The 22656-nt window shown below is 42.9% G+C and overlaps 1 protein-coding gene across 1 annotated transcript in view; it reads left to right on the top strand.

Moving 5' to 3' along the window:
- Window positions 1-17717, top strand: part of LOC144478315 (lachesin) — a 52987-nt gene extending 35270 nt beyond the window's left edge. Inside the window, exons 6-11 of the mRNA XM_078196084.1 lie at window positions 4023-4151; window positions 7595-7732; window positions 8222-8371; window positions 9677-9748; window positions 10209-10277; window positions 17523-17717. Coding sequence (XP_078052210.1) covers window positions 4023-4151; window positions 7595-7732; window positions 8222-8371; window positions 9677-9748; window positions 10209-10277; window positions 17523-17674 — 710 coding nt within the window. The 3' untranslated portion in view covers window positions 17675-17717. The remainder of the gene's footprint in view (window positions 1-4022; window positions 4152-7594; window positions 7733-8221; window positions 8372-9676; window positions 9749-10208; window positions 10278-17522) is intronic.
- The last annotated feature ends 4939 nt before the right edge of the window (window positions 17718-22656 follow it).

The raw sequence follows: 22656 nt of genomic DNA, 5'->3' as shown, positions 1-22656 counted from the left end.
TAACATTTAAACGGGCTAAATGGACTTTGAAAGACACTGCGTTATCGTCCGGCCGCGGCGTCGTCCCCGGGACGTTATGAAAACTTTCAGACCGTTTCTCGCGACGGGCAAATTGGAATCAACCTTATTCAACGTTCCCGTAAACTCGCGATTTCCCTTTTTTTCTTTTTTTTTTCTTAACGCGACGGAATCCGTGACTCGACGCGCCGGTATTCCAAGCTCATAGAAAAACCTCCTGTTCCCTTTATTTTCGTGTCCGGCATTTTTCAGCATTCGGTTTTCCCGCGGCGATTCGACTCGAGAGTTCACCGAGTGCTTCTTCGAACTCGGCGACGATTGCTGCTTTTTTTAACCAGCTCTCGTAATTACGGATTATCGACTGTTACTTCGAATTGTCTTCCGCCACCGAAGATTCGATAGTCAAGAAATTTGATTCAATTTTTCGTAGCGCTGTCGTGCAGAGAATTTTCTTCGAAATTAATATAAAATCTATCGACAGATAACGAATATAATAAATGTAAGCTTTAACATATATATTTCATTAGTTGAATATTAGAAGCGTAAGCGTTCCAATACTTTCGTGTGAAAGTGCGCATAATGATGCGGAAACAGAACGAAATATTGCCGAGTCAGAGGCTTGAATCTATAATGTACAATGATGCGAGAAAAATACGGAAATGCTCGCAGTTCGCTAATGGAAGCATAAATTTCAATGCGGCGGTAATTGATCAATTTTTTTTTCCCCCGGTGCCAGGACAGTGAACGTTAATTGTTAGGCAGCTGCCAGAAATTTCATCGAGCCGCCGCCATATTGTGGTTTCCCCATTAAGCCAAAAGTATTAAAGGTTCCCGCTGAAGCGTTAAGGGGATATAGTTCTAGGACAAGACCTGGGGGACTACTTGATTAAAATCCTCGGAAAGTGCTACCCGCGTGCTGGCATCTCTCTCGCCGCCTAGGCATTGTTTGTGGAACAATAGATAGATTTGGCGCGCAACGCGGCGTGGCTAACAACGATTCACGCCATCTTCTTGTACCTCGCCGCGCAACGCGACAGCAACTTTTATTCTCCCCGTGACTTTCACCTCCACCACATCCCTCGGAGTGGTTAGAAAATAGTCAGCCATTTTACATGTTAACCCCTATGACAATTGCACCTTTCACAATTTTCTTTTAAATGCAATTAAATCTGATAATATGCGATCATTTTGAAATCAGCTATAAAAATAATATAATAAGAGAAATAATAAATATATATATTAAAATATAATAAATGTAATATTAAGAAAATAATAAATATAATATTTAAAAAATAATAAGAATGAGCTAAAATAGAGCTATAAAATCTCTTAAAAAACATGTTAAAAAACACAATCTCTTATAAAATCTCTCAAAGAAATTATGAACTGAAAATACCTAATCGAGTAATTTTCAAGTCCTCCCTTGCATGGGTTTTCGACGAACAATTGTTTTCTTACGTAAAAGGAAAGCCGCGCTACCGGCAGAATTGATGAATTAATAAAAGGGAGAGTTAGTCAAGCGTGTACGATATTTGCGCCCGTTTTTGGCCCGGCGAACCCGGTTGCCTCGCGCAACCGCGTCGTAAAAGAGAAAATTTTAATTTTCTTCTCCACAATTGGACCGAATTTTTCATCGCGGGCGCAAATTACATGTGCGGAAGTAAACATTAATACAGCGTCTAAAAAACAGCGTGCACGGCCGAAAATAGTTCGTGCCGCGGTCGTGTTTTAAAGGAGCCGGTTAAATTAGCCCTCCCCCTCCGTGCCGCGTTGACCAAAAGAGAAACACAAAGCGAATTTCAGTGTATTTCACTTTAAACTGCGGGGGCACCGGCGTAGCAGAGCGTCTGACGCATCGCGCTCTATTACTCGATTCAAGGAATTCCGCGCCGGTCGGCCCCTATACACCGTCCCCATTTACCCCGACATTACCGTCGAAGAATTGCGGCAACGTTCCCGCGATACGACGTGCTCTTACTTTTATCGAGAGAAACGTTGAATCGGTTTTCCATTGCTCTTAGACATTTGCTCTCCGAGAGTCTAGTTCACCCCCTCCCCCCCAGTTGCTGGTTGCTGCTCGCCACTTATTACGACGCGCTTCTATCTTCGCCGAGTCAAGAACTCCGGCAACCTACAATAACTCGCCCCATAAAAACCGTGCCCGGCCACATATTTTATTACTACACGGCAGATCTTTATGCAAATCCCCATCTTCGCCGGTTATTCTATAAAAACTTGGATGAGGGAAGCGTCCGTTTCGCTGGCGAGAAGATTCCACGCGGCGAAAATAAAATGGAATTATCGTTAGTTATCGTTAACGTTGGTATTTCCCACGTAATTTACAAAGTGCCGTAAGTGTATCAGGATCTACAGTCCAGTTGTTCTCGGGCGATAAAACCATATCGAAATAGTAGGTATTTTCATTGGTGTATTTGTGTCCATTGACTTTTATCATAAACGCGTAAAATATATAATATATAGAATTTCCTTTTCTAATTTATATAACTAAACTTTCGACGGATTTGTATCTCATAATCCAGTACCTTGTTGGCGATACAAGCTAACGAATGCCAAATGTTTGCGCCGTGTAATACAACGAGCACGCGTCAGACTCCGACATGCATCGCTTTCTCGACCTTCCCTCGTCAGCGGGGTCGCAAGACTCGCGCAGCCGTATTTTCACCGTACGAAAATGGATTTTTACTACTTTCCACGGTATCGTAATTCTCGCGCCGTCCCAGTTCCCTCTAATTGTTTTTTATTCGCCGGACCGTGTTTTTTTTATTTTTCTCTGCCGCGCGGTTTTTATCAAAAGTTATCGATGTAAAACACAGCCGTAAGGCCGCCGGGCGCGCTCCCCGTTTCTATCCACGCAGGACTCTCTCATTCCGGGGCTCGCCTACATAATTTATTACAACCGATGACCAACCACGGCCACCGAAATACGCCGAAAGTTTCCGCGAAAACCCGGGGCTTGGAAGTTTTGCAAGTTTGTGCGACTGCACGGAATGATAAATCGTTTACTGTAATTTAATTATATGCCTGTTGTATATCGTCCCGCGGAAGTGGAACCTGGTTATTGTATGACGGAATAAATAATTAATTTCTACGACAGATATTAACGAGCAGCTGGATATAGATATATTAAACTGTCAAATTTCACCACCGGCCAGGTATTGTTCACGTTACTCTCGCGGCGAAATTGTTTCTGGCATTGTTGCGTTATTAGAAAACCGTATCGGAGCAACAACGGACACGCGTATATTTCGGAATGCTTTCGCTCATGAATATGGAACGCGGCATTAATATTTTAGGGTGTCCCGTGAGCGTTTTCCGCGCGACAACGCAACACCCTAATGGGACTACCCTAATACTTGTCTCGTAACCGAGGTAAGAACATTCGCGCTCGAAACGAACGAAGCTCTTGTGCTTCGCGTCGAACTCCCGTAGCAAAAATTTTGCAAATTATCCGCGCAGGAATGAAACTTTTTACTCAAATATTATTATCTTAGCATTCGTACTGTATAGAATATTATTAACATGACGTATCGAGGCACGCATTGAATATGGATTTCAGAAGCCTTGCAAATACAACAGTTAAATCCACGTAATTGAATAATTAATTACGCTTGATGCGGATCGAACTGGCACGCAACGTTAACTAATTTATTCATCGAAATTTGTTCTCGCAAGACTGAAATGCTGCCGATAACAAATTTTGTTTCGGTCGCTTGAATTGCATCGACGAATTTGTTTCGAGGCACGGTTTACTTAAATTTCATTGAAACGGCGATATTCCCGAGATCCGAGAGGGTGGAGGTTAATTACGATACACGAATTAGATTGTACAAAATAATATATTCAACCGTGACTATTCCAATGAAACTCCCACGCGAATTATCCCCGGAAACCGCGTGCAGCCATCGGGGAATTTGTTGCACGCATAACTGATTAAAGGGTTCACCGTGAAGTCTAATATTTGTGTTGTTTAATTCCTGTTTCAGTGGACGTCGTGGGCGGAGAAGTGTTCCACATCGTGAAGGTCAGTCGGCTTCACATGGGAGTGTACTTCTGTGTCGCTGCGAACGGTGTCGTACCTCGAGTCAGCCAACGCATTGATCTCCGCGTGCAATGTGAGTCCTTTGAAATAGCTATTTCATTAAGTCGGATATTGTTCCAGTTATTTCGATTAAATATTTATCTACGATAATTGCACATGTATTTAAAATCTATATAAACATGTGTATATTACATTTATATTCTGTATAAATATGTATATATTATATTTATGTTCAATATAAATTTAATATATATTTATATAATATATACCATCCACTAATGTCTAATGAAATAGCAAAAGTGCACTATATTTGATTAAACCTCGCTCTTTAGAATATATTTGTTCGCACGAATTCTTTCGATTAGAATTCTAAGATTGTTTAAAAAAATATAGAGTAGACAGTTTATGTAACCAAAGCGTGATGTAAAATCGAGGCTATTAAATACGTGTTTCTAAAATGATTCGAAATATGGACGGGAGCGTAGGAACGCGAAATAATTAATCGGGGGTCGGAATCGCGAGGCAAAATATTTTTCAACGAGAAATGAAGACATCGCGCGTGCGAGATGGCGCTCGAACGAGCCACGGGAGGTAGTTAGAGGAGAACAAAGGGTAGAGACAGCGGGAGGAACAGAAATGGAGTGCATTCCAGGTGGAACCTGATAAAGAGTGGTTGTTCGCCCCAGCACGATGCATTAGGTCGGTTTTCAACGTTTCATTTAGCCACCGATTTACGAGCAACCACTTGACCCAGATATGCTCGATGTACCTGGGTCCATTCATCCCCTCTCGGCCGTCACGTTCAGCTAGTTTTTGGGTGCGAAACGCGTTTCCGCTCCGTCTTCCCCGACACATTAGTCTCCGTGCTATCACAGGAGTCGGACGCAACTGTTAACAATTGTCCAAGGAAATTCGAACACAGCGTCCTCGAGTGGCAATTTCGTTTGCCGCAGGCCGCGGGCGCTCCTATCACTTTCCGCAATCATTTCTCACGCGGGTCCGCCATTCATCGTGCGACGGCTTTGTTTGCCCGTCGAATTTTCGTCCGTATCAATTTCTTTTGTGACCATTCGCGGAACGATAATCGATGCCTGCGCGTTTAATTTTTTTTTTGCCCTATTCGGTCCACTACACCGCCGCGCGCAGTGCGTCCTAAAATTATTAGCACAACTTTCGAAACAACTCTGATCTACCAAAATACAAAAACCATTATCTAATTTTCATCGATGAAATTTTGCACGTCGCACAATACCTCGCCGCGCATCGTGTTTCCGCAGCTGATGGATATTCCATGAAACATATTTCAAAGAACAGGTCCGACGCGACGCGCGACATTTAATATTCGGAAGTCCATCGAGTACGAAATAAAAATGAAATAAATTCTTTAATAACCTCTTTTTTCCGAGTATATTGAATACAGTTCCAAATGTTGCGCACTGTAGCTAAAAAAGATGGCGGAAACGTAATTACGTCGCGCACACGCTCGTCTCTTTATGCCAAACAATTTTCGTTGCAAATATATTTTTATGCGCGCGAGACGGCGCATCGAAAAATTCGAAACAATTTCGTGGACGACAGCGGGCGCAGTGATTTTTTACGCAATAGAATCCGTCGACGTTGAGGAAAAAAAAATATGCCGCGGACTCGGTTTGATGGATTATTTGAAATTTCGGGCGAGGCGAAATTAAATTGATCAGCTAATGGTCGGTCAATCTGCGCGATAACTCAACGAAAACGTCGAGGGAAGAATATCGAGTGGACGGGAGAAGGGAGGACGGTATCCGCCGTGATATCGTCTCGAGCGTATACAGGCGGCAGTAAATCGTGATTTACGTTGGTTCGTAAAAGACGGAACTATGACATGATATTGCGGCTCCGGAATATCTATATCGATCGCCGGTGTGAGCCCAGGACGTGGCGCGGCGTACCGGTGCCCCCCTCTCTGCCTCTCTGTCTCTCCCTCTCTCTCTCCCTCTCTCTCGTTGCAACACGTATAATAACGGAAAAGTTTGAGAGGGATGTTTTCGCTCTAAGAGAGTCTCTCGCATTCCCTAAGTCGGCGCCCCGTTGAACTTTCAAGTGTACGGAAACTTTATAGAGTCTCTAGGAAAAATGAAGAAAATTAAAGAGTACCAAAGCGTGTCCATGGAAGCGCCGGCCCGTTCTAGGCCATTATTTTTAGTGCACAAAGGGCCGGTCGTCGAATAAAAGAAACCCGGCGCGGGATCATCCCGCGAGGATGGGCTTATTCGAAAACCAACAGCTGTTCTTTTAATTAGAATCCGCAAAGGAATATCAAGAGTCGCGCCCATTATCATTCGAATGTTTCCACGTCTCGTCGCAGTCGCTAATTTACTGTGCGTTTTCATTAATACATTCGTTCGCTAAAATGTTCGAACACGTTTGAAAAATCCATCGAATAGTTCGACCAGAATTAACTCCGACATTTCTCCGTTTATTTTTAGAAGTAATGTTGCGTCTCCTGCTTCGCTCTTGCAACAGCCCTGTATTTTGTTATATTAAATATTTATTAAACTCTTATCGATCGTGCTTGATTCTACGTTGAACACAAGCGACAAGAAGAAGCAATTATTAATCGGCTATAACGCGAGTATTAATGGACAGTAATTAATGTTTACCCCGGTGTTGCTTCCTCGATCCATTCATCTCATTTATTCGCGCTATAGTGTAAAAATTAATTACGCGATCATGGAAAGCAATTGTGCCGCCAAGGAGCGGTAAATAACAACGTTTGAAAGAAGCGGGGGAACAATGCTTCGGTTCCATAAACATTGACCCGAATGGGCAAGCTTCTTTGCTCAAGATAATTAATCATGATTAAAATTCAAATTAACTTAGGCGTGAATGGTATCTTTTGTTTTTACGTGGCCGCGGTAACGAGACTGTTATTCAAGCCCCCCACCCCCTCCCCTCCCACCTCGAAGAAAAATGTTGCACGTGGATGAAAGAACCTTACCGCGGGAATAACTTATTTTGCATATTCCGAATGCGTGGCGACGCTTGCGATCGTTGGAAATTCGATATAAAAAGGACAGCGGGCATTATTCCCTCGTTTCATACATATTTAAAGATACAGTTGTCACAACAATGAAATTAACCACGCTTCGGCAATTCGTTTTCGGAACAATAACCGATGGTAGATTATATAGCCAGCCGAGTTACCGAATTCATAACTTTAAGGATACGAGCATTGTAACGGGCAACGTTGCGATTATCGCTTTTTGGCATCCTTTCGCTTTACGTGGATTAATCGTGGCTATAGAAAATTAGATGATTTATCGCCAAGAACGTTGCGTACAATTTCGTAATGTTTCTATAACACGTATACGGCTATCAATTCAGATTTTTAAACGAACTCGGACAGTTTTTATAAAAAAGTCAAGTTTACGTATTTTTCGACAAGAAAATTCATAAATATTTTATTAGAAAGTTATAATTATAGACGCGGTACCGATACTCTAACCTACAATTCTGTTTATTCTTCGTTCGTTACAGTTCCTCCTATGCTTACCATCCCCAATCAATTAGAAGCTGCATACGTCGGAGACGATGTCACGTTGGAATGCCGCACAGAAGCTTATCCAGCCTCGATCAATTACTGGACGACCCACCGCGGCGAAATGATTGTCTCTGGTAATTTTAAGCTTGTTAAAACATTTCAATGATATTCCATTACCATTCGCTGGAAGACGTTAAGCTGCGTCAATCGAAATCGAAATATAATTCGCGCTATCCAAAAAAGATCGGCAACAATTTCGCAGCTACTTTTTACATCGCCGGATTGAAGAAGTTCGCGCTAATTAAATTCGTTAAACTGAAATTAAATTAAATTCTATTTCATCCGCTGGAGGTGTTAACAAAGTTGGAGCGAAATTTAAACGCTGTCCGATTTTATTCAATTTTATTACACTCCTTTAACGATCGTCACTTTGTTAGAAGATAGTTATCGATGCGGAAATTCACTTTGCCGTTTTACTATTCACTAGATTGTACCAGATTGTACTAGATCGTCGGCCCCGCGCTATTTCTCCTCGTTCTCTGTCATCTCTCTTCGTTCGTCCCTCCTTTTTATCCCTGGGAAAACCAGTTTTATTTGCCCAGGCAATTACCGTTTCGTTACAGGTGACAAATATGAGGCGGTGCAAACCGAGAACGGTTACACCAGGACCATGAAGCTGAAGATCAGGCACGTCGAGCCGAAAGACTTCGGCACGTACAAATGCGTGGCACAAAATTCTCTGGCCGGGACGGACGGCGACATCAAATTGGACGGTGAGTTTTCCACGCTTCAAAAATAAGAGAAATTGAAGAGGCGATTTCTATGCAAGTGCAATATGGATCCATTTATTCCCTGATCAAGAAATTAAAATATACGAAGACGAATACGGCGTAGAAGATAAACTATAAATATTCATAACGCTTGTAACAGTCGCTCCGTGTCGAAAAACGGGAATTTTCTGATCAGAACAAATTTTTCCTCCAATTAGAGGACCTCTTTTCGTAAATGCGATTAATAATGTACTCGCCGGGCGTAGAGTGATAATGGAGGAACGGTGAACGAGTTATGGGAGTTTGCCGTATTGAATTCCATTGTGAAAACACTTTCGCAGGGGAGCTGAAAAGTTCGGCCGGAGTCGCGGACATCGATAATAATTGGAACAATTATATCTATATTTATGAGCTAATGACAAAGTAATTGATTCCCGATGGACTTTTACGGTGGAAGCCGATAGTCAGCGATCGATGGGACGGAGGCCTCGAACGACCCTTTCGTTTCACCGTTATTCGTAATTGGCGATTAAAATGAAGGATACATTTATCCCGGGAGAGTATACCTTTCCACCTCCGCGGACGAATAAATTGGCTGAAATTAAAAGTTTAATAAGATATATCGTTCGCGTTGCGTGAGCGAAGCCCGGCGCGGCGCTCGAATTTCTTAAATCGCGGCGATCCACCGCGCGGATGCACCCGGGTCCGACGCTAAAATGTTATTTATCATGGTACTTGCTTAAATAAGAAAACTTTCAACAGACAAAGCGCCCCGGCCGGGAAGTTATTCTACAATCAGCGCAATTTGAATTTTCAATCTTGGAGATTTTGCATTTACATTGTTGAAAGACTTTAATCTAACTTCATGGATTTGCTTCTTTTCGAAGAACGTTTCTCTGTTCTGCGGGAAGCGCATATAGTGTCGCGGTGAATTCAACCGTGTCTATATTCTACTGCGGAGAATCTATATTCTATCCCAAGCATGCGTTGTAGTCAAAATGATGAAAAATTAAAAGCAACACGTACCAATCACCGTTAGTGCTCGTTACGTTAACATCGCGACAATTAAACGAACGAATTTTCTACAAAGGTTAAACACCATGGTATAATATCGTAACATGTTCGAAGAAATTAATTAAAACGAATTCCATCATTAGCATTCCTCCGCGATATATCAATTAGCTATCCCGTTCTGAAAATATGCTGAAAAATCTGGCGCGCTTTATTCACGATAAAATACAATTTCCACGGGATTTTATTCGCAGCCGTTTATTATCAATGAAATTGTTGTTTTATTAATGTTTCCAGTGCTGCCGGCTACCTCGACGACGTCCACCACGCCGCCGCCGTACCACGTGACGTCATCGATGAAGAAAAACGGTAACTCACGTTCTGTCGGGAACGGTGTATTCTCCCTATTTCCGCGACGTTGATCTTGATCGCGATCCTCGACGCCGTAGCACGCCGCGACGGAGCAAATTAACTAACCGAGACAACGATATCGTCGAAATTTTCCCACGAACGAACGCGGAATTAGGTAGAATACCCGCCATTAATTTGCAAGCCAACCCTCTGAGCAGCCCCAACTAGTCGGGGCGCATTCGTTTTCTCCTCTCTTTCCCCCTCCGCCGTTCTTCCAGCTCTCGGTCTTCCTTCCACCGTCCCCCACGTTTCTTTTGTTTGTTCGTCAACGAAGCAAGGGCATTCGTTTCGGTGTTCTTTGCCGCCACCACCACCCCCCGTATCATTCCCAACCATCTCTTCCTTTTCTCGCTCTCCGCTTGTCATGCCGTCCGTGAGAGCACACCATGTAAAACCGCCTTTGTGTAATGTATTTTAGGTAGTAACGGTAACAAGAAATTACGACAACGACCTATCGACTACGAGGTCGAGGAATGGCGAGATCCAGGTCAGTAAATATCTATTTTAACACGGCTCGCGTACTCCGGCCATTTCCCACGACGATACACGCCGGTTCGCTGCCTCTTATACGCCGGCTCGTTCGAGTAATTAGCATAATTAAAAGCTCGTCAACGATGCACCGTTCGAGGGGGGAGGGGGGCGCGCGCGCAGAGATTCTCCGGTGAATCCCGTTGAATTATCGAACCTCGGTGATTCTATTTATCCGTGAACGAGTTATTGTCGCCCACTTATCCCGCACCTTTTAATCGGTCAGAGTGGACCACCGAGTCGCATCGACGGAATTCTTTTCCCTCTCCGCACATTATTTTTACCTTCTTACCTGACGACGCGTTCAAGGTGTATTCGCGTCGGCTTTGGAAATTCGAAGGAACGATCTTGCGAAACGCGGAGGCAGCTCGCGTAAACGGCAATCAATCGTTTTCAGATAATCTCCGGTATGAAAGAATTCTGTTAATGTATGCAACTTTTTGTGGACTTTCAAGAATTGAAATTCGCTTGGCGGAACGTGTGGTAAAACGTTCGGTCGATAGTGGACGAAGCGTGTGCTGATATAATTGAGGAAAGATCGCTGATTTGATCGCTTTAAAATAAATTAGGAATTAATTGCTAATTAATGTAGTCTAGAAAGTTTCGTTGACCAAAGTATGTGCTCTGATTTTATGGGATTTTTCGGGGTTCGTCGGCCAATAAGTGGAACGCTTTTCGTACAAAAAGCAAGTCGAAGCAGAAATCCGCGTTTACGGTTACGCCTCGCAACTATTCGATCCCTTTATCGGAAGATAAAACCATTTTGTCGAGCCCGCCAACGGCAATTAGCGCGCAAATCGATTACTATGATCCGTCCACGTTGTCTGAATTTTTGTTTCGACCGGTTTGCGTGAAAAAAGCCGCGTGGCGCACCGTAAAATAAAGTGACGCGTGTAAACTGTTGCGTTTTGCCTTTTCGCGAATTTATTGGAGAATTGGAGAGATAGATTTTGTGTTTCACTTGAAAAAAAAAAAAAAAAAAAGGACATAGTGTTTGTTTGACCTAGTTGAATGACCAATTCGTCAGCGACGAATTCGGTTTGTTTGAAATGCCGCAGAGAACGGGTCGATGAAACGACTCTGTGTCTAGTAAATTAGCTTTTGTTGTTAACAAATCGAAAACGGGAATTATTAAACGACAAGTTTCTACAGATTGCCGAATGCTTTCACGATCGAACGCATAATGCTAGAAATCGCGAACAAGTATTGCTATTATAAAATAGCAGATTACATGGAATCTCGATTTATTAGGGTGTCCGATAAGTTAGCTTAACATGGTTGTGTCAACGTAAGTGTGATCCACCGTAATGAGAGCTGTGTGGGAACGATATCGCTGACAGTATAAATAGCAACCTATTTTACGCTTCGCCAGTCTCGCAGGTTCACGGAAACTACGAAAAACTAATTTCCTGAGAGTTACTAATAACTTTGTATCAATCAAACGGCGAACTTTTCTTGTATATCGGGACTTAGGATCTTACCTTTAAACTTAAATTAGACTAGCAGCCGTATTCACACGGGAAGCCAAGGATAGTCGGCGCCTGACATCGACTCCTTTGATGGAACCGGGCAAATGTACTTCTGCTTTCAGTGAATAATGCACCTTCACCGTAGCAAAATCATCGCTCGAAAAGGAATCCTTGCGCGCCGCTTTTGCAATTTCATCGATATCGATTACACTCGACCATGGGGATTAAACACTGAAATATTTTTCAATCTGTGCTTTTTTATAGGCAAAGCTACAAGAAGGTATAAAAGCTTTGCGCAACACACACTGAAAAATGAAAATTTCCCTTTGATTTATTATTGCGCGAAATTCTTAAATTATTAGCGAAATGAAACGGAGGCCTGAAACAACTTTTAATGGAACAGTAGCTACAATTGAAACATGTTCTACCCCTTCAATGCACAATTTGTTTGAACGTTCGCGACGCCTTTGGTCATTTCCGTGGTCGGCAAAACAAATTAAATTCATCGATCAGTTATACGTTTGTGTACACGTGTATGGTCGCGAATCGGAATGAATATTAAAATTGAATAATGACGTGTTCCAGCCAACAAATATTCAATTTCAATTTAATGAATATCGAATCAATTGTCTCTGATTAATTTAAATCACAGGGTGTGAAACGTGCTCCATTTAAAGGCGAGACACAGCCCCGGATTCCCTCGGTGTTTTATTTCTTCGGCGTCGCCGTTCTGATTTCCTCCCCGTCCCGTTCAAAGTATCGCATAGCTTATGAATATTGAACGTCGAAGTATCTTATGAATACGTATGAGAAGATCAATCGAACCAGTGTAAGTGCCGTTAAATTTTGAATATCGATGGAAAGTCTGAATATTCTTCGAGTAAGTGACGCGTTAACGGAAAATTATGTGTGAAATCATTTGCCCCGAGAACGGATTACGTCTCCTCCTCGCGAATATAAATGTATAATAATTTAACTACTGTGCCCGAAAACCCTTTAACTTTGATATTCGCCCTTTGCGCTCGAGAACTATTTAATACGAATTAACCGTTGGAGAAATTCTTCCAAAAATAGCGTAGCAAAGGGTTAATATCTCCTTCGTAGAAACGTCCCCAGTTTCAACGAAAGCAACGTCAAATACTTTTCCCGAAGGCCGTAGAACGCCAAACCGGCATTAATCCTTCAGAAGTAAAAAAGACCTGTAATTGCGGTACCCGGGACACCCCGGCTGGAAAAGCTAACCTTCGTTCACGTTTCCATAGCTCGGTCGAGACTCGTTGCCGGTACAAATCACGTTTATTCAAACTTTCCGCGGGTTGACTCGTGGGCTTCGAATCCGAACGAAAGGACCTAGTTATCATTCCGATGAAAATTCTATAGGCGTGCGGGTCGCCTCTGTGTGTACGAGCCGCCACGGCTATAAGAATCAATTCATCGGTCGGTCGCGAACTCGAACTTATTATACGTGTTCGACGTGGAAGTCGATCGATTTAACAAATGAAAGAGAGAAAAAGAGGGGGGGAACGAGAAGCGAATCGAGGGAAGGCGGTGTGGTCTCGTTCGACGAAAGCCGTAGAAAAGGGACGGTAAGAAACCGAGCTCGTTTCGCCACCCCGCGCGCGCTTTGGTGCCGCGCCGCGTTCCTGCGTTTTCGCCACCGACGGCGCTCGGAGACCGCGGGTCAACGAAACTCGTTTTTCATTAATTGAAAGTAAACTTCGAGGGAAAGGTGGCGCGGGGGCGTGGGTAGATTGAAGGTGGGAGGGGCCCTCGTCGCTCCCGGGAATCTTCGGGGAGAAGTCATTGAAACTGAGTTCGTGGGGGGGAACTTTGACGGCGGTGCCAGTTGCTGCCAATTTATCGGCATACGAAACGGAAGAGAGCCTTCGGCGTGACGTTTTATCGGGGCGACCTTTCGTAATACGCGGGGATGATATCGCGAAACCTCCCGGGCGCGATTCGAAAAAGGAAATAATTCCGTCTGTACAAATGAACCGTGTTTTGACGTATCGGGCGTACCAGCGGTGTCGTTCCAGCGCGCGAGTGTCAGTCAAACGATCCCTAATTTTATCTAATATTTAACCCCTTACTGCAACGAGCCGAATTGCGAGAGTTTCATACGTGATCTATTAAATATTAACCCATTTATGCGTATTTATATATATTAAATATTCACCATTTACGTCGGAATATATTGATTATTTTCAAAGAGATATATATTCAATTTATGGCTCGCATCGAGCTAATTTTATATTAATATTATAATAATACGATCAGCGCAACTTATGTTCGACCAAGAATTTTTAAGTAACGTAGTTTAACCCTTCGCACTCTGAGGCGACTATAACTTGGATCATAAGGAGTTAATAGTCGTCGGAGAAGGAAAACTCTCGCCCTCGATTCACCCGCGCCGTGCATTACCGTAACGCGAGGAGTGTGACGGAAACCGAGGAAGTGGAGATTAGAAATCACGATCAGAGGAAACCACGCGTCGAGTACGGGTAAAGGCGTTGTTAACGTGTTGGAAAATAGTTCGTCTGTCGCCGTCCATGCAGAAAGTCACGTATCGTGGATTTTGCTCGTAGGTGGGAATAACTTTTTTCCGAATGGACGTGCGATTTCAGCGTCCCTTTCTGGCGCGCGAGCCAAAGTGACCGAAGAACTACTCGAGAAGAACGTAGCGCATTCGCAACGACTGTTTCTCGATCGGTCGTGAAATAAGAAAAGTTTGCCGCCTTTTTTTGCCAGGCTACGTCGATTTATTTCGTTCGCCGAACTGCGTAACGAAAAATTGAACGACATAAAACATTGATTTCTAAAAGTTCACCGTTCTCATTCCTTACAATTAAATTTTATATTTATACAGCATCTTTTAGTATTGCAGAAAAATCAAATTTCTTTGTTGCTGTTTAATTCTTTCTCATTTCTAACACTCAGATTTAGTACATACGTGGCAGTGAAGCATACAAAAAATATAGTTAAAAGCTAGAAGAAAGGGATTCATAATTAACAACATCTTTCTTTCGAAAGAACTTTTCCCACCGACTAATTTTCACTTGTATTGTTTCAAAACTTCTAGAGATAACATGCGTCTGAACTTTCTCCTTGGTATCATTTACTTAGAGTCCGCTCCCTGTTGAAAACTTTACAAATTACAACTTTGGGAAGTTATTGCGTCACGACAAGTATCGGTAGCAATTTTTGACACGCGAACGGTCAGCTGCTTTCGAAATTATTTTACATTACGCTGCCGCGTTGAATTATGATGTTTCGCGTACGCAACACGTTTATACGATCTCTTTATCGATCGTATATTTGACAGAAGCTCGAAATTCCTTTCGAATAATGACTTACCGTCTCGGAGAGATTCGGAGGAAAATTTCTATTTCTGCGCGAAGTTCGAAATCGACTTTTACGTTTTTCTGCCATGCAGGACGATAAAGTTACATCTACGAAAGATGTTTGACAAGTATGAAGTAAATCGGATGATCGGTTTACGTGGAATCATGTCGGCTAACTTGAGAAATGCTTTTCCGTTAGTAAAATTTATAAAAGGCGGAAATTCTATTCGAAGATTTGCCCCAACTTCTCAGATTTGTTTTGCGGTACGGTTACAAGTCTGATATACTCTAAGAATAAAAGATTCCCGATTTCGCTAAATATATTTTACAACTGCGACAGTTGCGAGAAAATCGTGCGAAGCTAGGCGGCGAGATCATTTGGAAGACACCGTCCGTGCGAGAAATCTACGAAAAATCGATACCCTCGACACGAAGAAGGGAGGTCGGTCCCCCGACGAATCATTTCTCGGGCACGTTAAGGCGAGAGTAGTCGAAGTTTCACTTCATCCGGCGGAAGTGAAGATATTTGACGGAAATAGGTATTCCGTATACATGCATACACGTATACGCGCGGTTATGTACGCGCGGGAAGCTTTCTCGGCTTCTATTCGCACGATACACCTGACCACGTTGAAATTCCAGGGGGTTAACAGTGTAAACGTACGTATCGACTTCTTCCCCGTTGATATTCATGTATTCATAGCAGGCAACATTACCGGATTTGTATTAGCGCCACAGGTGGCGGGGTGTTGATTTAACTTCGATCGGTTCGTAAAACTTAGAACAATCGGCCGTCCAATCCCGAAGCGAAATTGAACGGAGACAGCTCCGGAAAGAATCGCGGTGGACAATAATCTCTCTGCACATTGGAGCGCGTCCACCCGTGTTATTCTCTCGCCGATCCTCGTCGGAATAATTAATCTACCATTTACAAGTATTCTTCCAACGTAAATCACTATACACAAATTTCGTAAGATTTAATTTTCCAATTTTAATTCGATTTTCATGAACGTACCAAAGTCGTTGGCACGGTGGTCAAAGTATTAATTTGCTTTCAATTAAAAAAAAAATATTGATTCCCGAGTCAGTGAAAAGTTAATTATCAAATATCCTAACAGCGAACGAGGGATTCGAGAGAATTTTCAGAGTAGCCTTGATTATCAGAGAGGGAGCTGCGCAGCTTGTATGACAAGCAACATTTAATCACGAAATAATAAGTCTTCAGTTATCACTTGGCCGGTTTCACTTGTCTGTTTCACTGTTCAAAAGTGGAGCTTCGCCAGTTTACGAGTTAGCCCTGGCGCTCAGTGCTAGCATCCGCGAAGATATTCTTAGTCTTCTGTAAGCGAGTTTCCAGAACAAATTTAATCGTGGTAGTACCGCGTAAATACAACGTTTTAATCTTTTAGCGGGAATTTGGAATTGTTACTTGACCCAGTTTGATTAGTCCAAAGTACCTCCCGTTTCGTTTTCAAGCATAAGCTTCTTGAGAATCGTTAACTATAATCCATATTAGGATGTCCCACGAGTTTCTTCCTTTTTCTCGATGCGAAACCAATAAATGATATTTGTTGTCTTCGTGAATCGATCCCAAATTTCATACCGATTTACCTATGGTTAAAAAGGGTTAAAAAGGGAGCCTCGAGCAGTCGAAATATCGCGTATACTGTGAATCTAAAAATTCTGAATAATTCCATTCTCAGACGCTGAAGAATGGCGCCCTCGCGCCCCCGCTTCGCATTATCCGTAGTAATTCCTTGCATATATCTTCCGTATCCGGTCTTACTGATACTCGTTCGTATATTCTCGGCGGTTTTAAAATAACGAGCCCACTGTTTGTTCCGCGAATCGCAGAGTATCGTCGTTCGCGAGTTTCGATTTCACAATTTCCAATAACAATGTACGTTCTCGAAATTGATAGTTGAACGAACAAATAAAAACATTTATCACGTTAAATTGTCAATGTTTCTGGTAAAATAATTCCATTATAATGCTACACTGGAACGTCCAATTTCAGTACTCTATGTTACCCGAATACCATTCACACACGAGGACCTAAATCCAACCCCTATGACAAAGATCGAAATCTAGTTCTCCGACTCGGTAATTGTTCTATTGATCGTACTCTGTTCCATTCGGATAATCGAGGCTTTAACTCTATTAAATTCAAACGCGGAAACAATAAATTTTATGCTCTCGTGTAATATAATATAATATAGGATTCGTGATTTCCGAGGCGTTTGTAAGGGAAAAGGGCGCAGCTTAATTGGTTAAAGCAATCCATCGATCCGCTCCGCGGAGTCAATTTCTCCGACTGGATGGTGTTCGTTCATTGGACGGATCGTCTATCCGGGCATAGAATAATCGTGACAAGCGGATTGCTTCTGTTTTCAGATTACGACAGGAATTACGGGCTGCCGTCGATGAGGCCGCCAGGTGAGCCTCCGGTCGACGCGCTGAGTCTGGCCGTTTCCCATCGGGCTCAGCTCGTTCTTCATCTTCTGGTGAGTCTGCTGTCACTACTACTTCCAGCCTTCCGAAGGTGATTCTCACGTCGCGGGAACGGGGCTTCCAGTTCTAGTGTTTATTGGACGGTGACCAGACCGGAGACGGCTGCCAGTTTCCGGCGCGCCGCCTCCGGCTGGGTGATGGACGAGTGCGACGAGACGAGACGCGCTTGAAATTATTTTCATACTAAAAGTGGACGTATACAGAGAGCAAAGAGGATATTATATATATATAATATATATACAAAGATATATATATAAATATAAATAAAAAAAAAAAACAAATATGATATGTTGTGTAAGTATACTGCCGTGAGTATGAAAGAATCCTTAGGCTTTCGGTTGACGATCACTTCGCGTGGCGCGACGTTCGTCGAACGAAAACGTTCGACGAACGAACGAAAAATGTTACTCCGAGAAATTATCCGACGACGAAATTGCTCGCGGAGACCGAAGGAACTGGCTCGCGAACGTCGATCGCGCACCCCGCGATTCGGATGGTCTTGTCCGCGTAGTTTTAATTCGAGCGCAACGCCAACCGGTTTTTTAATCAAAAGAAGAAGCGTGTCTAAACGATTCGATTCGATTGGATCTCGTTTTAAGGAGGGGACGCGGCACGTTTCGAGCCTTTTTCTTCGTTCGAAACCAATCACCCGTGTAAATGTCTCCGATTCCACGAATATTCCGTGAAAAAAAAAAAATGTAAAACCACCGCGAATCATCGCGAGATCCTACCCCCGGTTCGCGTCTTTGCCAATAGAGAAGGTTTCGTATTTCGAGTGTTGGATAAACGTTCGCACGCGACACACGTCCGTGAAAAATGGAATTCGATATCCAAAGCCTAAAGACGGTCTCCTTAACACGACGATGATGTACGTCAGTGCTGTCCGAGCGTTGCACACGCCCCGGTAAATCCGTGGCTTTCCCCACTTCGGACGCGTCGCCAAGGATACCCGGTGACGCTATCGTGGCATCATTGTCAGCTGCTCCGATTGTGACTGCGATAATCTTTGTATCGTCCCTCGATTAACTACGCCACCCGTACTCTTCAGAGAACCTGTCTTCCGTACGAGGAGATCTGAAGCATATCGATAAACGTGATCGTTTCTTTCTACCACGGAGAAGTCTTGAAAAGACTCTCCACGATTTCTTATCGACGATCCTCCCTGTGAAACATTAGCATTCAGGTTTCTCGGACAGATTACTGTGCCGTAGGACCTTGTTCCTTCGTGTACAATTAACTTCACATTCGTGGAATAAGACGTATTAATTTCTTTATTGAAAAAAAACACGAAACAAAGGAAGGAAAAAATTATTAATGTCTTATGCGATAGATATCGAATTGATTATGCACAAAGGCATAGTAATCGACTACACTGCCCTATTCTAGACAATATCGACGTACATGTTTAAAAGGCAATACTTATTCAGTGTTACTGTTAGACTATTTCGCGTGAAGCATGAAATATAAAGAGCAATACTTTTCAGATCAAACGATGACCGCTAGTCAGAATTTTCTAACCGATAATCAGCTACTATGACTCCGTTTCATTAACTACGATAAACTGTTTTTCTAAAAGCACCTCGCCCACACGTTAAGCCACGAATGCTCCACTTTTTATGCGTTATACGCGGCCCCTGCGTCATCGCGGCATTCATGAAAAAATTTCATTGTCTTTGTTTTAAAATGCGGTATGAGAAGTTAAACGAGTTGTGAAAAAAATGCTACAATTTCCAGCGCGAGAGCTGAGAAAATATTACGCAGAAGTAAATAGCAATACGCTGCCGGCCTGCTCTGCTTTTATTCAAAATATTTCTCTTCTCTACGGCGTTATGCTATACGAGTTATTAGTAATCCAGTGATATGCACATTTCATTCGAAATTCCCTCTATTATCTATCGTTTAAAGTGCCGCGACCGTGGCGACTCCATTGACAAAATAAATTTAACTAAAAATATATACGTATAATACTGTAAGACGCAAATGCTAAATCGCTGCTTTCGTTTCGGTAACAGTAGCTTCCATTATAATAAAAATTGGAGACAAGATACGAACGTTAAACATTTCTTCCAATAAGTAAATTAATTCCTAAAACGATAGGCACAGTGGACCAATCGCCACCTAAATTCGCACAAAACTTTCCCTACCATTCTCGAAGAAAGATGTACAAATACAACCCTTTACATGTCCATTGTCTTACCATTTATTGCGTGACTGTTATCTTTCGAATCTTCGACTTTTACGAGAACGATAGTCTTCCGTTCAACTTATTCCCTATCGAGGCTAGATCAAATTAAGCCTTTCACGAGCACCGCTGCTGTGCTAGAGCACTTCGAAAAGCGCACATACGAACACTGCTGCGAACACATGTCGACATCGAGCAGTATAAAAATCGTCCAATCGAAAAACGAAGCGACTACGGTTTTAAAACACAGGGGCGAGTTGAATCGTTCAACGATTTGCGTTGGGAGACGGATCTGGCGAAAGATACGGCTACCGAAAGGCTGCAGGATAATTTTCGCCGAGGACAGCGCTGATGTACACGACCCTTCGATCGATGAGAATCACTATTTTTACCAAATATTCGCGTGCCGACGCCGCCGGCGCGCACGCGACGATCTCGTTAGTCGAACGCGAAGGAGATAAGTCGGGTGAACTCTTTCGACGGTGGTTTCCGTCGTTCTCGCTCGCCGGGCTCTCTATTCGTTGGCCGTTGGAGCGGGGCCGAGCGACCGGAAACCCGCGGCTCTTCGGTGCATATAACGGATGCATATACGTACGCATGAAAGGATAAACGAAAAAAAATCGTAAATACACATTACATATGCATATAATCGAATCGTAGTTATGTTTGGGACGCGAGCTCGACGTTTCATTAGCCGTGTTCGATCGACGCGACGGTGCGTGGCGTGGACGAACACGCCGGAGAGGAGAGAGCCTGGGTCACACCATACGTAATTATACGCGAGATGCGAACTATCTGGTGAATTTAATGGACGAGATCCCCCCCACCCCACCCCCGCGCGAGCGCGAGCGTTCCCCGCGGAGAGATACGACGACGGACGTCGTTCGTCGGGCAGCCTCGAATCATCGGCGACGGTGTCTTCGAGCAGAGAGCTTCGTCGTTTCAGTTCAATTATGCATCGCCGCGCGTGGAGGAACGGCCTCCCGTACCTCCACCCGGTTAACATGTCGACGACAATATTTTTAGCTTTAAAGAGTGTTAAAGAGTATAGAACGACGTAGAGCAAACGATTCCGGGACACATTCGCTGTGAAAAACTCAAATGTTAACACGGTGGAACTTTCATTAGCCAGATGATATTCAAACTCGCGACGGCAAACACTGATCTCTATCTAATTTTGCATAAATTTCCAACTATTTAGAAGCGTACGATTTATCCTCTTCGTTACGATTTCTTTCGCTTTAATTGACATTTCTTCTTGCTCAATGATTTCCCTAATGGAAGCAGATTCTTCTGTTTATTATATGTCTTCATTTAATCGTAGATTTTAAGAACAGGAAAGGACTCGTAGTGCAAGAGAAATTTCAAACTTATTCGTGCAAGGCGGTAGCGTTTGGTTTGGCAAACAGTGCGCATAATGGAGGTTCCACTGTACATAATTTAGGTGGAATAACACTTTTGTGGAACTCTTTTTCCTGTTCTATGACTATTACATTGCTGTACATTTTTAATCCATATAGTAATAATCACAGGTGAAGGACAGAAAAGAACTCTTGACAATACATTGTAACAGATTCTACGAATAAAATTGTTTCCCCGATGAATTTCAAATTCCGTTCGAATCGAACATAAGCAGTAGTATGCGATGTCATTGAAAAGTTTAGAATCGGCGGACGCGGATCGATTTTACAGCGCGTTTAAGCTGCTTGAAACGATTAAAAAAATATTACATTCGTGTACCTCGTCCTATCCGTTATCGTTGTCTAATACACGAACTTTGAACGATATCTTTTCATAGCCATCCGTGTACAAAATATTAGAATAAAGCTTATACAATTTTACAACGTTTCTATAATCAATTCTGAAAGAAAATCTTGTAAGACGTTATTCAATGGAAATTCACCTACTCTAATCAACAATTTCATTGTGTTACGATCTCCAGACTAGTCTTTTTAAAAACTCTTCGCGGAGCGAAGATCTTCGTGATCTTATCGCGTCAATAATATCCTAGAAACGATTACTAAACCAGACTTGTAATAACCATTTTTCCACGTGTTTAGAAGTATATTTACAAACTTGTACGATTTTACAAATCCCCCTGTTACATCGAACTTTCTAGCCAATCTTTCTGATATCAAAATCTCCCCGACGTACAAACGATCCGAAAACAGCGCGCGACGTCGCAGCGATCGGGTGCGGCTTTTAAATAAAAAAAAAAAGATTCATCGCCGTCGATAACTGTAATTGCACGAACGAAGGTGATTCTAAACTTTTGAACGACAACGCGCGCCGGCCACGAGAGTGCTTCGCCACAGTTTTAATTCCCCACGCCTGGCGTCGCGTTCGCGCGTCCACGCGAACACTGTGCGGGACATCCACGAGAAACGTAACGCGTCTTTGCCGATTAATTCTGTAAATATTGTAGATATGTTTGTGCTGTGATCAATCCTAATCGTCGTTTAGCGCGGGGATGATTCGAGGCTGCGAATTTGTTAAATGCGAGTGCTACAAGCGAGTGTTGTGAATAGCGTATACAATAATTGTTTTCGGAACGGTGCGACGATGATCGTATGAGGACATCGTGAAAACCGGGTAGAGGAAAATAAAAGAGAAAACGAGAAATCGATGCTGCAGCGATCAATAGATATGTCGTATTAAATAATTATGATACCGTTATTAATGTATCGTGCCCGACGGTTTCACTGTAACGCGAGAAATTTTTATGCGATTTCGCCGGACATTGAAAAGCGATCCGCGGAACGAGAACTAGATGTAGATATAGTGAAGCTGTCGGTCTGAATATCTTAATAAATCGAATACATGACTGCCATTATA

Source organism: Augochlora pura, chromosome 2 (genome assembly GCF_028453695.1).
Source record: "Augochlora pura isolate Apur16 chromosome 2, APUR_v2.2.1, whole genome shotgun sequence".
Lineage (NCBI taxonomy): Eukaryota > Metazoa > Arthropoda > Insecta > Hymenoptera > Halictidae > Augochlora > Augochlora pura.
This window is presented reverse-complemented; position numbering and strand designations above follow the sequence as displayed.